This window comes from Cervus elaphus, chromosome 23, assembly GCF_910594005.1.
Source record: "Cervus elaphus chromosome 23, mCerEla1.1, whole genome shotgun sequence".
NCBI lineage: Eukaryota > Metazoa > Chordata > Mammalia > Artiodactyla > Cervidae > Cervus > Cervus elaphus.
The window spans coordinates 40,741,550-40,757,195 of record NC_057837.1 but is presented as its reverse complement, the minus strand read 5'-3'; the positions used below and the strand labels follow the sequence as shown (position 1 = coordinate 40,757,195).

Sequence of the window (15,646 nt, the reverse complement as noted above, 5' to 3'; positions counted from 1 at the left end):
AGGACAGTTATCCAGTGAACGCGGACCCAGGGTAACTTGTAATAGTGAAGTCAAATGCTTATGTTTTTCCCTGCAGTAGGGCAACATTTTTCATCTCTGATTTTCCTTGGCCAGATGGAGGATGTCATTCAGGGAACCCCAGGTGTTTTGAAGATGAAAAGGAAGGTAGGGGGCCCAGCGCAGTGCTTATTAACCACAGAGAGAATTTGGTTCCCTTCAAGAAATAGCAAAGTAATGGCACAGGAGAGATGATGACTCTTAATGAATTCATGTGAGTAAAGTGTGAGGTGACCAGTTTGGGGATGTGCAGTCCAGAGGCCACCTTCTGGAGGAGAAAAACGAAACAATTGTTTTCTATTACTGCACCGTATTGACCTCCCTTTCCGGAATCACACAGGGCCACTCTGATTTCATGTCCAATGCAGAATTGCCTCTGTCTGAGTGCTTCGGCTGCCATTTAATTTAAATAAGGTGGCTGACATGTGACACTGCCGTCCACGGTCAGGCTTGAGGCAGGACTCATCTCAGGCGCTCCTTCAGTCGGTGGACTGTTCCACTTCCACCTCTGCCTCCTCTCCAAAAACATTCTGCCTAGGGGGTCAGGAGACCCCCCCCCCACCCCCAGATTCCACCGACCTGCAGGGCCTCGCACATCTTCAGCTTTCAAACACCACCTCTCCTGTTCAGACTAAAGCCCCACCGGAGGTATCAACCGTCTGGAAAATAAAACAGCTTCCCCGGGCCAGATGAAAAAAAAAAAAAAGGAGCTGAAAAGCTACAGAAATCACCTCCAGAGGCGGCGTCTAACCCTGGACAGGTGGCACCTTGGCACCGATGCATTGCAATCACTTTCTTCCTGGGCGGCAGGGCTGAACCCCTCTCCCAGAAAGACCTACACCCCTCAATCTGGAGCGGGGAGTGCGCTGGGGGGAAGAGCCAGGAGCCTGGGGCTAGAGGTCTGTGACCTCCCGCCGAGCCGTGCTATCGGCCTTGAATCGGCTATCTAGTGTAAACGCGGTTTCACACATAAATAACGTGCCACATCTGGCCCTACGGTTTTATGGCGTCTTAGCGACCGAGCAATTTATAGATGGCGACCTTGTTAGGCAGCAGCGCCCGGGCTCGCCGGGAGCTGAGGGGTCCGAGACCACGCTGGGGACGGAGGAAGGGCGAGGGAGAGGGGAGGCCTGGGGTCTCAGGTTTCCGGCTCCGAGGGGCGGCTCCGGAGAGGGACCACCCGCCTGTTTGGGGATGGGGGGTCGCAGCAAGGTGGCAGCCCCCCTCCTTCCAAGCTGGCCATGTGGCAGCTGAAAGAGCCATCGAAGCCCAAGTGTGTTTGCGCTCATACCCAATTTATTACCGCTGAACATATGGCCAATATTTTGACTCACGTCAGTCGGGCAAGGAAAACAAACAGAGCGCGCGGCGCGGGGGAGCGGCCCCCTCCGCTGGGGCTGCGCTGCGGCCGCGGGGCCGGAGCCCGGAGGGTGGGGCCGCCGGGCCGGGAGCCGGAGCCGGGAGGGGGAGCGCTCGCCGCGCCAGTGCCCGTGCGCCCGCTGCTCTGCAGCCGCCCGCGGCTCGGGATAAAGAGCGGCCGGGGATCCGCATGCTCGCGGGCCGGGGCTCCGGGCGCAGCTCCAGGTGAGCCTTCCGCTAGCGCGTGGCCGGGGGTGGTCGGGATCTCCGGGTGCGCTGCTGCGCTAGAAGCCGTACCGGAGCCCCGCGTCGTCCCCCCACCGCCCACCCCGGCTGTCGCGCCAGCAGCCCACGCGGGCCTCCGCCGCCGCCGGGGACCCGAACGCCTCGGGGCCGGGACCCTGCCGCGCGGGCCCGGGGGTGAGAGGGGTCTCGGGGTCCCACGCGCGACTGCCTGAGCGGCCCCCTCTCGCGGTTCTCGCCTCGGCTCGGGGGTGGGGGGTGTCGGAAGCAGCAGGTGGCCAAGTGCCGGGCGTCTCGGGTCCTCCGCCGGCACCGCGGGTCACGAGGGGGGCGCTCGGGAAGAGACCGAGCCCCGCCCGCCGCGCCCCCCAGGAGGGAAAAGTTTTACCTGCCGCCGAGGCCAGGTGCTCCGGCCGCGGCGCACTTTCCAGCCCGCCGGGGAGCGGGACCTCCGGAGGCCCGCAGGTGCGGGCGCCAGGGAACGCGGGGAGGAGCGGCGCGGCGGGGCTCAGAGCCCCGCCCGGGAGGGCGCGACGGGGGAGGGGCGCCGAGGAGGGGGGTCCCGGGTAGGTGGTGGGGGACTAGATAAAGGCGCGCCTGGAGATTCGGCCGGGCTGTCGCCACAGCGCCGAGAGTGGGAGGCGGAGCGGGCGCGCCGCCGCCTCGGGCCCCTCCCCATCGCCGGCTCGAGAGGTTCCCGGGCCGCCCCAGCCCCAGCCGGGAACTGCACGCCTCTGCCCTACCTCCTCGGGTAAGTCTCCCCCGTGCGCGTCGGGCCGGGGCTGCTGGCGGAGGCGATGTCCCCCAGGCAATTTGGAGATGGCGCCTCTCGGAGAAAGAGGTGCTCTTCGGGTGGAACTGGACCACGAGGTGGGGTGGGGGGTGAGGAGGAAGAGGGTGAGGGGCGGGAGTCACCGGCAGGAAGGACCAGCGCTGGGGGGCCGAGTAGGGGTCAGGGGGGGTTCTTTGGGGAGGCGGCTCCAGCCAGGACTTTGAGGGGTCGCGCAGGCGCCAGACAGTTCTCGTTTGTGTCAGTAGAGATCGCCAGAGGATCAGAAATGCGCCTCAGTGGGCTCTGCTGAGGCCCTGGTCTCCGAGGGGGCGCCCCCACTGCGCCCCCCTCCCCAAACACACACACACTGCGAGGAGGCCCTTCGGCGCGCCTCTAGCACCTTCTCGATCTCGGTGGCGCTGGGGGATGGAGAGGGGGCGTTGCGTTCAGCGGAGGTCTGTGGACCTCGGGGGCTCAGACTGGTGAAATGAGAGAGCCCCAGGAACCCCCTCTCTCTGGTGCCGGAGGGCCCTCGAGAGTTGGTTCCCCGCGTTCCAGGCCGAGCTCGCAGGCTCCGCGCTGGCTGGAAGCGAGGCGTCCCCGCGCCGGCGAGGGCAACGAGGCGCCGAACCTTCAGCCGAGCTCCAAGTGCTGAGTACTAACCCGTTTGGAGAGGCCGCTGGCTTTTCGAAGTCTTGTGGGAATGATTTTGTCACGTGTTGAGAAGTAAATTCAGATAAGAACGTGCTTTCGGCGTCGTGTTTTCTAGAGAAACCCAAATCTCCTGCATTGAAATCACCCTTATGGGGGCGGGGGGGAGGTCGAGCTTGGCTGGAAGAACGTTCCTGAAGGCAACACTGACGCTGCGTAATCTCATTGTAACATATTTAATCATTAGAGAAGAGCGAACGAATAGAGCAAAGGGGTGAGCCCGGGGGGACGTGGCGTTTGGTTCCCCCAATAAACCGGTGACAATGGATTGGCTGAGATGGGCTCATTTGGCCTAAAGGGGGCTTAGAGCTACGTTTTTAAAGAAAATATTGGAGGAAGGCCCGTTCCATTTTGCAGCGCGCCCGGAGCCACATTTCGTGTTCAATTTAACATCCATGAAAGTTAAACGGATTTTCTCGCCTTTTATTTTATTGGATGCATTTTCAAAGATCTCATTAAAGCACATTTATCAAAGTCCTAACATATGTCCGCCGGGTCTTTCGCCCACACAATGAGGCTGATTAATAGAAAGAGAAATCCTAATTTCTATTACAGTTTATGTCCTCGGGAAATGTTTTGTTGGTTTTTTTTTTTTTTTTTTCTGAGGAAGATAATTGGGAAAGTGATGTGTCTTTCACCTTGTAGAAGGCGGGGGGAAGGGGTCAGCTCCAGCAGATACCTGCACCCTGCACCCACGATTAATTGCAGGAGGGACTCCAGGCTCTAGGTCCCAAGATCAGCTCTCTCCGAGGTTTTATAGAGTTCCTGGGGCTCCAGGAAGAGGTAGGGAGGGGGGTTCAGATATAGAATCTGAGCCCTGTCTCTGGGTCTAGAAATTTTCTCTGGCCAACATCTTCTAGATGACTTGACTTCCCTGGAAGGTGCCCTCATTCTTCCCCTCCTGTGGTAAGAGTTAACACAATATAGATCAAAGAAAGAAAAAAACTTCACCTTTGACTTGAACCCAAAGTGGACTCAGATTTCCTTTCCTTCACACTAGTCCCTGCTTATCTGGTCCCTCTGTCTGATGACTGTGGGTCTCTCCTGCCAGAGATTTGCACTTGTCCTGATCTGGCCTCACTGACAGGGCTCTAGTGCCCCCCAATCTCCCACCCCACCCCCATCCCACACCCCCACCCCACACCCCCACAACCCCACAACCATCCCACACCCCCACCTCCGCCCACACCCACCACCTCCACCCACACCCCACACCCCACGCCTACCCCTACCCCCCACCCCTACCTTCACCCCCATCGCCCCACCCCCGCAGGCTGCAGGGACTTCCAAGGACCTGTTTCCTTCTCCAGAGGCAGAAGGTGAAGCCGATTGGTGCTAGGACCCAATGCAGATGAGCCTACTTTTCAGTTTTCTGGTTGGGAAAGGTCCCGCTTGGGGTTGGTACCCTGGGACCTCACTCCTGGACTTCCTTCCTCTGGCGGCCAGAGCTGACAGCCCTGCTCTCTGCGGCGTCCCCCCCTCCCCGGCCCCCATTCCCCCACCTGGAGTGGAAGCCGCCACGAGCCACTTTGGAGGAATGCATCTTAAAGGTGGGCATCTTGGTCGCCGGGCTTGGGAACCAGGTTGGAAGATATTTTCCGTCCCCGCTGATTTCGAGTGCACACCACGCTCTGAGTCTCCAACCCGAGCTAAAATAAACCTCACCCCTCCCACAAAACCTTTGTGTCCGCGCTGCTAATCCTGCGAGGGGGGGAAGGAAGGTGCCTCTGCGCTTTGTCTCTGGAGTGAAGGAAGACAAACGCTTAGCACCTTGGCGCTAACCAGACAATAAACTAATCCACTTGAAAGCTGTTATCTGAGATGGGATGTGCCGGGTGCCGGAGAGATCAGCCACGTACTGTACCAGAGAAAGAGTTTCTTTCAACCTCTTTTCATTCCAAAAAAAGTCAAATTAGTATTTTCAAATAATGGGAAAGATCTTGTATTTTTAATGACTGGACGGGCTTTTGTGGACGGGGGAGGGCGAGGGGTGCAGCCTGGAGCTTCAAGGCTTGGGATCCTCAAAGGACTTCAAGGTACCCCCAACCCCGGACTTTTTCTGCCCTGAACTCCTCTGGAGGAGGCACCTACCCAACAAGCTCTCACCAGCCTGAAAAGGGTAGGAGGAGCGCGGAGCACCTCTCAAGAGACCTTCAAGCCAAGAGGCCTTCGGCCAGAGGGAAGCGCGCGGAGTGGGGGCGCTGGGTGCTGCCCCGCTGCACTCCTCCAGGCACCCCAAGCCAAGCTCCCACGCGTGGGTGTGACCGGGTCTCGCCTCACTTTCCCAAAGGACCTTCCCGTCTTGGATTGCGGCTGTTCAGAGCGCACCCCTCCCCCAACAGGGGGCGTCCAGCCGCGCACAGTGCAGGCGCAAGGCTCTGGGGGCCAGGGCGCGCCAGGGCGGCCCCCCGCGCTCCGCAGCTCAGAAAAGGCGCTCGTGTTTGAGCTACCTGGGAAAGTAAACAGGTAAACACTGGGCCGACTTGGAGGACCACTTGTCCTGGAGTGGGGACACTTAGCCTGTGTACATTCGCCTCCCTCCCGGGCCTCCGACGGTGGTTCAGCTCCCCGCGCGCCCTCTGCAGCGCCTGCGCCTACATCCCTCCGGCACCGGCACCGGAGCTGAGCGGCCTGAGAAGTCTAAGAAGATGCCTTTCAGCCTCCAGGGAGAAAGAGCCTCTCCGTCCGCTCCCCCTATCTCCCCCTGGGGCCCGTGACACCCTCTGAGCTGTCCCCAACAGGAGAAAAGGGGAGGTAGAACTCGAGATGTGTAAGGAAGTTGGAGCCCCAACGCCGGAGCCTAATGACCCAGGGTGGGGGCCTTTGGCTGCTCAGGTGACCCTGCAGGGGTCAGAGGTGGTGGTCGCACACCAGAGAGCTAAGCCCTTCTGGCCCAGGACAGCTGCCATGAATCTCCTGGCGCCTCTCAGTTTCTCCCCAAGTTCGCAGCAGAAGGCCCAAGGCTGAACAGCTCAGGAGCTTCCCGGGAAGCGTGGCAGAACCCAGAGCCCAAACCCAAACAAGAGGGGACCCAGGACATGGTCCTCTCCTGGGTGGGTGCGACAGACACCCGGAAAGAAGGTACTCAAGAATCCCGGGATGGGGAGACCAGCACATCTAAGCAGAGCTGGTTAACCAGAGGACCCAGGGCGTTCAGAGCCAACTCGGTGGGGAGATGGGGGCGTTCGTTAAGGACTCTGAAAGGGCCAGGGGCGCCGGGCTCAGCCTGCTGCATGGGCCGTATCCCACCAGGCAGGAGACCCCTGGCTCAAAAAGTCCAGGCTGTGCTGCTCCCAGCAAGACCCCTTGGGTAACCCTTCGGATGCAATCACCTGTCTACTTTCTGTGCAGAGGTGAGGTTTAGTGCCTTGCCCCGCTCTCTCTTCGGGCCGCACGAGATCCGAGAGACCCTGGACATCAGACCTGTCCCCCGGCCGCCAGCTGCTCCCCTGCCGGCCTCCCAGCGTCCGCAGGCCACTCCTGGGGGACTTGAATTTTATGATCTTCCTCTAACTAGCCGAGTTTCTCCCCTTCAATTACGGGCCTCCCAGCGGTCTCCCTGGGCCTTTTCAATTGCAAATGTCAGCGCTTTGGAAGCGGACGCGGGAACCGCACGGGCAATAGAGCGCTGGGCAAAATGGATTCGCGAGGTCCCAGGAGGGAGACAGCGCAGCGGATGGGGCAGGAAAAACTACCAAGGGTGAGGGTGGACAGGGGAGCAGAGACCCAGGCAGCAGCCTGTGCAGGCGGGGGTGTGGGCCCCCCCAACCCCCGCAAGAGCTGCAGAAAGAGGCCCCTGAGACCCTAGGTGTGGGAGAACTCTGGCCTGTTGAGGCTGAGGGGCCTGGGCTGGGGGGCCCCTGTCTCCATGAACTGGTCCCGGGGTGGGGGTGAGGGGGCCTGTTTCTCAGAGCGCTTCCCCTCAGTGCTCCCTCTCCAGGATCAATTTCCAGGAAGGTGGTCTCCCAGGTGCTGTGCTCCATGCAGATGGGGGGGGCAGGGAGGGGATGTGATCCACAGTGGCAGCGCTGATGGGATCCTGGGAGAGGCCACCTTGAGGACAGAAGGGAGAAGTTAGGAGCGAAGTGGAACTAGGTGGTTCCCAGGTGAGGGACTGAGCAGGCTGGCTGTGGGGGGTGGAGGGGGTGTCTGGGGGCACCCCTCCCAAAGATGGTTCAGGACAGAAGCCAAAGGGACACACTTCTTGCCAAAAGGGACATTTCTCACCCAACCCAGCAATTGGCCTGGTCCACCCAGACTCATTTCTGACCTTCCTGGCGCTTACCCTGGTCCCCAAGAGACGCCCCCTCCCTTGGGACACAGGAAGCCAGGGAAGGGCCAGGACGATTTTTTTTCTGCAAAGCTTGGGTTGAGGAACTTTCCTCGCCAGTTATTTATTTAGCAGCTGAGTAACAATGGCTGGGGCAGGCCCAGGAGCCCTTGTTTCCAAACTCTGGGCCTCCCCGACGCCTGCAGACCCAACTTCCCTCCTCCGACTGGACGGGGCAGAGAGCTCCCGAGTGAGGGGGAGGGGAGGCAAGGCCGGAGCAGGGGGGGTTGAGGGGGGAGGCTGGGAAAGGCAGACTGGAGAGAGAAAGGGGGAAAAAGGCACGAAAAGTAATGGGTTCGAGGAACAGGATTCAAACCAGTTTCTAATTCTTGCCCGGGGAGGCGGGGCGGGCAAGGGGGTAAGAAAGGAGAAAGGGAAAAGTAGGAGGAAAAAGAGAGGAATGAGGAGCGTCGACATGAAGGGGTTTCCTTAATATTGTGGACGGATTCAGAAATGAATGAAGAGATAGTCCATTGAAAAGGGTTGAATGCCATGACAACTAGGAACAACCTTAGATTTATTCCAAACAGTTAGGACACATTGAAAGAGAGCGTCAATCATGTATTATTTCGCCACTGAAATAAATGCAAAAACCGAGCCGGGACAAAGGCTTCCAACGGGAGCGGGACATTTGTCTACATTTCGCTCATTGTCCGCAGCTTAGCAATCGGTTTGTATTTGTGTTTGCCCGGGTCCGACCACCCAGGACGCGCCGACGAGGGGCTCGCTCTAACCTGGGGCATTGTCACCCACGTCACATACTGGGGGCGAGGCAGCGAGGGCTGCAGAAAGCCGCCGAGCGGCTCGGGGAGAGGCGCCCTCGTCGGGCGCTGGCAACTCGGGGGCGGCCCGGGCGCGGAGGCCGCAGCTGCGCGCGGGGAGGCCCGGCGCCCGCCTGCGCTCGCGGCTAGGAGGCGGCCAGACCCCAGCCGCGGCCTTCTCCGTTCCCCGCCCCCCCGGGCAAACCACAGTTCAGACGCTCATCTGGGGTGGACGAGCATCAGGTAGCAAACCTGCGCCTCCCCCCCCAAAAAAATTTAAACCAAACTGGAAGGAGGGGCGGGGGTGCGGCGCGGACTTTTCCTCGCCGGCCCCGAGCAGAAGGTGCCTTCCCAGGAAAGTTCAGTTCCAACCTCACACAAGCTGAGAGCCTGCTCGCAACACGCCCCTGAGGCATCCGAAAGGACTCTCTGCTGAGAAGAAAACTCCAGAGAGAAGTCAGCAGCACCTCCTGCCCTGCGACCCCCTCTCCCGCCGTTTTGGGGTCCTCACCCCCGCTGGAGCCCGTACCCACGCCCCGCCACCCCTCCCCTCTCTCCGCCCCCGCCGGAGGCTGCCGAGGGAGGCATAATAGGGGGCAGGGAGGGCGCGGGGCCGTTTGCCCTTCCCTCCACCCGGAGGGCGCGGCCCGCGGGCCCGGAGGTGGTGGGGCCGGGGCCGATCGAGGCTCGGGGGAGCCTTCCCCACTCCCCCCTCTCCCCTCCCCTCCCCTCCCTGGGCGCCCGCACAGCCCCGAGTGAACGGTGCGGTCCTGCTCGGCCGGCCGCACGGAGCTGGAGGGGGAGAGGGGAGGCGGGGAGACGGAAATAAATGTCTTTAGCAAATAAAGAGTGGCGGGCCGGGGTGGGAGGGGGGTGGTGTGCGGGTGTCGCTGGGTGGTGGCTCCGGCCGGCTTCGAGCCGATCCCTCTCCTGGGTTTCGGGCTCTTTCGGCGTTAACTAGAATCAATTACTTGCCTTGTCATTTCTGGTACTCATCCTTAAGCCTCAACCAAAATATTGACCTAGGAGGCTTACAGAAGTTGGGCTCTTGCCATTTGAACCGGATCTTGTTTAGGGAACCGCCAGCGATGGGAAGGAGAGATTTCCGCGACTCAGCCTGCGCCCCCTCCCCCTTTTCCAAAGGCGCCACAAATCGCCAATTTTCCGGCTTGCTGGGGGCGGGCGCGCGGGGGCGGGGAGGCAGGAACCCGTGAATGTTAAGGAGGACTTTTTTTTTCTTTTCCCTCCTCCTCCTCCGGCTTTCTGTTTTGTTTTCTTTCCTCCTCCCTTGCTTTTTTTTTTTTTGAAGATGCAATTTGTTAAAACGGCCCTTTCAAGTGTGTGGACTCGCGAGCGACGCGGTGGTCCTTTGTATGTAAATACTGGGTTTAAAAAAAAAGGCTCGCCCAGTCTTTGCAATTAATTGACACGTTACACCTCTCATCTTGCTCTAGAGGGCTGTTGGCTGGGAGCGCGGAGCTCCCCAAAACCCACAATTTCACATCTGCAAATACAGTCTTCATCCACTTGACTTCCAAGACCCGCCCACACGTGTCCAACCTTTGCGTTTTAATGTCTCCCCCCTCCTTTTTTTTCCACTCTTCTCTCGCTCCCTCTCTCGCTCCCCCTCCCTCCCTCTGTCTCTCTTTCCCTCCCTCTCTTTCTCCCCCTCTCCCCCCCCCCCCCCTCCCCAGGTTCGTGAGTGGAGCCCAGCCTTATATGGACTGATCGCTCGGGCAATGGCCCATTTTTTCCTCGCCACCAGCCGCCACCGCGCGCCGAGCGGCCGCCGGAGCTGACGCCGCCTTGGCACCCCTCCTGGAGTTACAAACTCGGGCCCGGCCCGCGGCGCTGGCGCGCAGGCCGCCCGGCACCCCGCGTCCATTTCCGCGTGCCTGTAGAGAAGACACCGGCAACTCCTGGGGCTTTTTTTCCCCCCCTCCCCTCTCCGAGAGTTTCTTTCTCTTTCTTAAACAAAATAATCTCTCTAATTAAAGCCCATCCCCCCTCCCCTCCCCCAACCCCTCTCCCCGTACCCCCTCCCCTGCCCCTACTGGGAGCACCACGAATTGACCAAGTGAAGCTACAACTTTGCGGCATAAATTGCGGGGTGCGGGCCATGTCGCTGACCAACACAAAGACGGGGTTTTCGGTCAAGGACATCTTGGACCTGCCGGACACCAACGATGAGGAGGGCTCGGTGGCCGAAGGGCCGGAGGAGGAGAACGAAGGCCCGGAGCCCGCCAAGAGGGCCGGGCCGCTGGGGCAGGGCGCCCTGGACACAGTGCAGACCCTGCCCCTGAAGAACCCCTTCTACGACAGCAGCGACAACCCGTACACGCGCTGGCTGGCCAGCACCGAGGGCCTTCAGTACTCGCGTAAGTAGCGCAGCTGGGCTGCAGCGGCTGGTGACCGCAGCCCGGGAGAGGAAGGGGAAGGGGCCCTGTGAGCCGGATCCCTCACCCTGCGCCCCCGGAAAGATGCCTAACGCTTGTTTGGGATGCCCTGTTCTCTTCCCGCCTCGCCAGACGTCCCTGGGCTGGGGATGGGGGGGGCCACTTGGTCTCACGTTCTTTCCGAAGAGAAATTAGGAGGGAGAGGGGGAGGGGGGTACCTCCCAAGGGCCGGTTACAGACGTCAACCGGGACGGACGGCTCGGGCCAGGGCCCCCTCCCCCATTCCGACTGCCGGGAGTGACCGGCCTGCAGCAAGCTAGCCTGCCTCGGGGTACGGGGAGAGAGTGGCCCGGGTATAAATAGCTCACCCTACCCCCTCCCCGTTTCATAGAGGCCGCTTTGTGCGGTGCGGAGGGTGTCCAGAAAGTCGGAAAGCAGAAACGAAAGCCCCCAAAAACCTGCCTTAAATGGCCGACCCGATCAATGCCGGGATTGTGGGTTTTTTCTTTTAAAAATCTGCCCACGTCTCTCCGGAGAGGAAACTGCTTAAGGGGGCCGGAGCCCATAACCCGCGGTGATCTCCTCTGCGCGCCACTCCTCCCGCCCCCCCCAAATACGCACCCACCCTGGGCGAACCCCTAGAAACCAGAGCCCCGAGCCCCTACTCCTGCCTCTTCTCTTTCCCCCGGGGAAGGGGGGAGACGCCGACAGTTCCATCCGGCGTGGAGCGGGGCGAGGGTCTGGGCGAAGGCAGCCGGGCCGGCCAGCGGGGCGCACGGGGCAGAGGGCGCGCGGAAGATCCGGGGCGCACGGGGCCTACAGGCGCCTGACAGACCTCCCTCTCTTCCAGTGCACGGGCTGGCGGCCGGCGCGGCGCCCCAAGACTCGAGTTCCAAGTCCCCGGAGCCATCGGCCGACGAGTCACCGGACAATGACAAGGAGACCCCAGGCGGCGGAGGGGACGCCGGCAAGAAGCGGAAGCGGCGGGTGCTGTTCTCCAAAGCGCAGACCTACGAGCTGGAGCGGCGCTTCCGGCAGCAGCGGTACCTGTCGGCGCCGGAGCGCGAGCACCTGGCCAGCCTTATCCGCTTGACGCCCACGCAGGTGAAGATCTGGTTCCAGAACCACCGCTACAAGATGAAGCGCGCCCGGGCCGAGAAAGGTATGGAGGTGACGCCCCTGCCCTCACCGCGCCGGGTGGCCGTGCCGGTTTTGGTCAGGGACGGCAAGCCCTGCCACGCGCTCAAAGCCCAGGACCTGGCAGCAGCCACCTTCCAGGCGGGCATCCCCTTTTCGGCCTACAGCGCGCAGTCTCTGCAACACATGCAGTACAACGCCCAGTACAGCTCGGCCGGCGCCCCCCAGTACCCGACAGCACACCCCCTGGTCCAGGCCCAGCAGTGGACTTGGTGAGCGCCCGCCCCTCCCAGACTCGAGGCCCCAGGCCCAGGCCCCACCCCGGCGGCGGAGGCGCGGAGGACTCTCGGCCCGAACGGTGGTTATTATATTATTATAATTATTATTATGGAGTCGAGTTGACTCTCGGCTTCGTCGGAGAGGCGCCAAGAGTTGGCCTGCACCTCCTTGGAGAGGCAGTTCCACCCACTCAGCTCCGCCTCACCCCTCTCTCCGTTTGAACCATTGGAGATGGCTGAACCCTAAGCCGTGTTTACAGAATGTTTGCGCAGCTTCGCTTCTCTGCTTCTCCCCGGGGACCTAATGGTCCCAGTGTTAACGTCCTCACTCGAGAAGGAGAAAAAGAACCCCCCGCCTCGCGCCCTGCTTTTGTGAATTTTGTAAAATACGTTTGTGTGAGTAGCGATATTATTGTCAGCGTCTTCTTCTAAAGCAAGTGGAAAACACTTTAAAAATAGAGGATTTTTTTTCTTTTTTTTTTATAAGAAAATGCTAAATATTTATGGCCATGTAAACGTTCTGACAACTGGTGGCAGATTTCGCTTTTCGTTGTAAATATCAGTGGTGATTGTTGCCAAAATGACCTTCAGGAAGGGCCTGTACCCCTCCGGGCCCAACTCCTTTCTTTGTGATTTGTTTTGGTTTGCTTATGTTTGGTTACTCCTGCTTTCTTTTCTTTATATATTTTAAAATTTTGTTCAGTGCAAACATTTCTCAAATATGACAAAAGGAAAAAATAATGTAGGCGAGCGAGAAGCCCCCCTGCCCCGTCCTCCGGGGCCTGAGCCCCGGAATTTGGAGCTCAGCGGTTCCCCAAGAGCGCCGGGCGCTGAAAGCTTTCAATTTTTTAAAATAAGAATTTTAATAAAAATCCTGTGTTTGAAAAAAACCAAGCCCTGCCCTCCCGTTCTGTCATACTTTGTCGCCCCGCGCCGGGCCTGAGGCCTCGGGCAAGGAGCCGGGCCAGGCCGCGGGCCGCGCGCCCACCAGCATCCTTTGGAGGCCGGGGCATCCGGGGCGCGGCAGAGGTCCCGGGAACAGGCCTCACCCGGGCGGGCGGGTCAGACTCCGCGCCTCGGCCCTGGGACACCGGACCTCAGGCGGGAGCGCCGGGCCTCGGGCCTGTGAGCAGCAGAGCGGCCGCCCGGGGTCGCCCGGCCTCTTTCGGCCTCGCCCCTGGTCTGCCTCTGAGCGGCTGCGTCCTGGCGCCGGAGGAAGAATGACTTTGGAAACCGCGAAGGCGAGAAGAGCAAACCTTACTCGCTTGCCCAAATCTACGACTGGCTCCTTCAGCCTGGGGAGCTGTTGATGCCACTACATTCGTGACTTTCATTTTGTTGCATTTGATTTAGCTCGTGCGAAGAAGGGGGGTCGCTGAGGTTGAGACCGGTCGTCTTCTCTCCAATCCACAACCCCCTTGTCCGCGTCCGGGAAGTGGCCTAAGAGGAGGCTCCCAGACCTGGGCGCGGAGGCCGGGGACGGGTTTCAGGGCGCTCCAGGCTTCGGCTACAAGGAGGGGCGCGGGAGACGGGTGTGCGGTGGCCTTGCCAGGCTTCTCGGCCGGGGAGGGCCAGGCAGCGGGAGCCGAAGGCGATCCCTGCTAACCGAAGCCTTCCTTGCATCCCCGCTCTCTGCGTCTCCTGCCTGTCTCCCCGGACTGGATGCTGGGCCTCATCCCTTCCTAGCATTCGGCTGCGCGCGGTACCCCCAGACCAGCTCTCTGGCGTGAAGCTGAGCAAATTGCTCGCTAGAAAGTAGGGGTCTCGGTGGGGTGGTGCGCCCACCTCCTGGGCTGCCGTGAGGGGAGCGGGAGGTGACCACACAGCCCAAGTTCGCCCGGGGGAGGGCGCCTCGGTACTTCCCTAGTTAGAGGTCCGATTCCATCCTATCCTTGTCGCCGGGAGAGCTCCCTGAAGGACGCCGGTGCACACCCGGGGAGCGTCGCAGAGGCCCCGCCGACTCAGGGGCAGGGCCGCCTATCTCCTGTTATCTCGCTGATTTCCGAAAACACCCGGGACTCCGAAGCTCAGAGCCCAGCCGGCGCTGGGAGACGCCTCGGGATATGGGAAGTCAGCCCTGTGCGGAAACTGAATCTGGGTTGTTTTTTTTTCTCGAGCTCCACCTTCGTGGCTGGGGGCGGGGGGCGAGGAGGCAGAGCAAAGGGAGCCGGTCCCAGCTGACTTACTCGCTGCCTCTAGTTGATGATCAGATTTAATTCAATATCTAAAGCAAACATGATTATCCGTGTGACCAAATCGGCGCATCAATAGCACTCAACGCCACCCGCCCGGGACGTGATTACACGCTTTTCCCGCGTTGCGCAGCCACCCCTGGATAATTGAGGGCGCTGGAGTCTTGCGAATATCCTCCTAAATGTCCTTTCTCCTCTCTAGGTTCGACTGGGTTCTTCCAGGTCTTCCTCAATGCTGGAAAGTCTACCTTTGTTCCCCACCCTAGTGTGGAAACGTTTGGAGTTTTATAATTTGCTCTTTGCAAAAGCTAGGAGAATTCCCAAATCGTGTGTGCCCAATGCCCAGCTTGCCCAGATACCAACCACTCAACATTCCTCTAGTAACCTCCCTATAACCCCATCTGCCCGCCGGGAAAGTGAGAGTTCTCAGCCTGTTGGAGTGGGGTTGTCAGGAGACCCGAGGCACAGCCCCAAGACTTGGCTGGTTTTGACTGTTTCAGGACCCAAACTTATGGGAGCCAAAAATGATCGTAGGCCACCCCCACCCCCGCCCCCGCCAGGCCTCCAGCGAGGAAGGAGGCAGCGTGGAAGGGCCAAGTTCTCGCAGGCTTCCATGTGTGCGCTTTGAGGGCACATTTGGGGCGGTGGCCAGGCCCCGGGCCTGGTGTCTGGGTGTGCGCTCCAGCGGCCCGAAGACCAGGAGGTGGGCCCGACGCCCGCCTCTCTCTGTCCTCAGGTCCCCACGGAGTCAATAAAAGCGCCCGCAGAGCCTGTGTGGCCCTAACCCCAGCGCCCTGGGAGCGCACCCGACGCCGGGTCCGCTTCAGCAGTCTATCTTCGCCCAATCTACAGCAGGGCCGCACAAAACGGCACAATGGGAGAGCTGGGAGCTGGGGATGTTAGAGGCGTGCATATTAAAAAGGGACAGAGAAAGGCTCGCAGGGGACAGAGAGGGGAAGAGGGAGAAGGGGCCCACCCTCCGCCCCTCCACCCCGCACCATTCAGCGCGCTTATCGCGGGCAGTGAATCCCAGAGTCAGGCAGAAGTCTCCTTGGGGTTTTGTTGGGCCCGTCACTGGGTCCCTTTGTCATCCGCGGGCTCCATGCTGGATTCCATATGGCCAGCTGGGCCAAGGGAGCGCGAGGAGGGACCCGCACAAAACCCAAATTGTGTCCGGCTTTCAAACCCTGTATTGTTGTCTGTGAAAGGAAGACGCATTAAAAATTCGTGCTATATCTATTGGGGAGGAGGTTGGAGGAGGGGGAAACAGCCACCCCTGTCTTTGATGGCCTCAGAGGGCGCTTGCCCCGCCCAGGCCCCGTGACACTGTGAGCTGGAGGTCTCTCTCTGTCTCTGCCTCGGTCTCTCTAGCAATACTGGCTCTAAGCTGGGGCTCGGGTCTGCGTGTGT

General features: G+C 60.5%; 1 protein-coding gene across 2 annotated transcripts; it reads left to right on the top strand.

Moving 5' to 3' along the window:
* Nucleotides 1–1,524: 1,524 nt before the first annotated feature.
* On the top strand, nucleotides 1,525–12,926 carry NKX2-2 (NK2 homeobox 2). 2 transcript variants are annotated; one of them, XM_043883847.1, is made up of 3 exons: nucleotides 1,525–1,641; nucleotides 9,928–10,611; nucleotides 11,480–12,926. In XM_043883847.1, the coding sequence occupies exons 2-3, from the start codon at nucleotides 10,353–10,355 to the stop codon at nucleotides 12,040–12,042; spliced, it is 822 nt and encodes a 273-aa protein (XP_043739782.1). In that variant the 5' UTR covers nucleotides 1,525–1,641; nucleotides 9,928–10,352; the 3' UTR covers nucleotides 12,043–12,926. The 2 variants fall into 2 exon arrangements, with proteins under 2 accessions (XP_043739782.1, XP_043739783.1); XM_043883848.1 differs by lacking the exon at nucleotides 1,525–1,641 and adding an exon at nucleotides 2,313–2,410.
* Nucleotides 12,927–15,646: the final 2,720 nt, after the last annotated feature.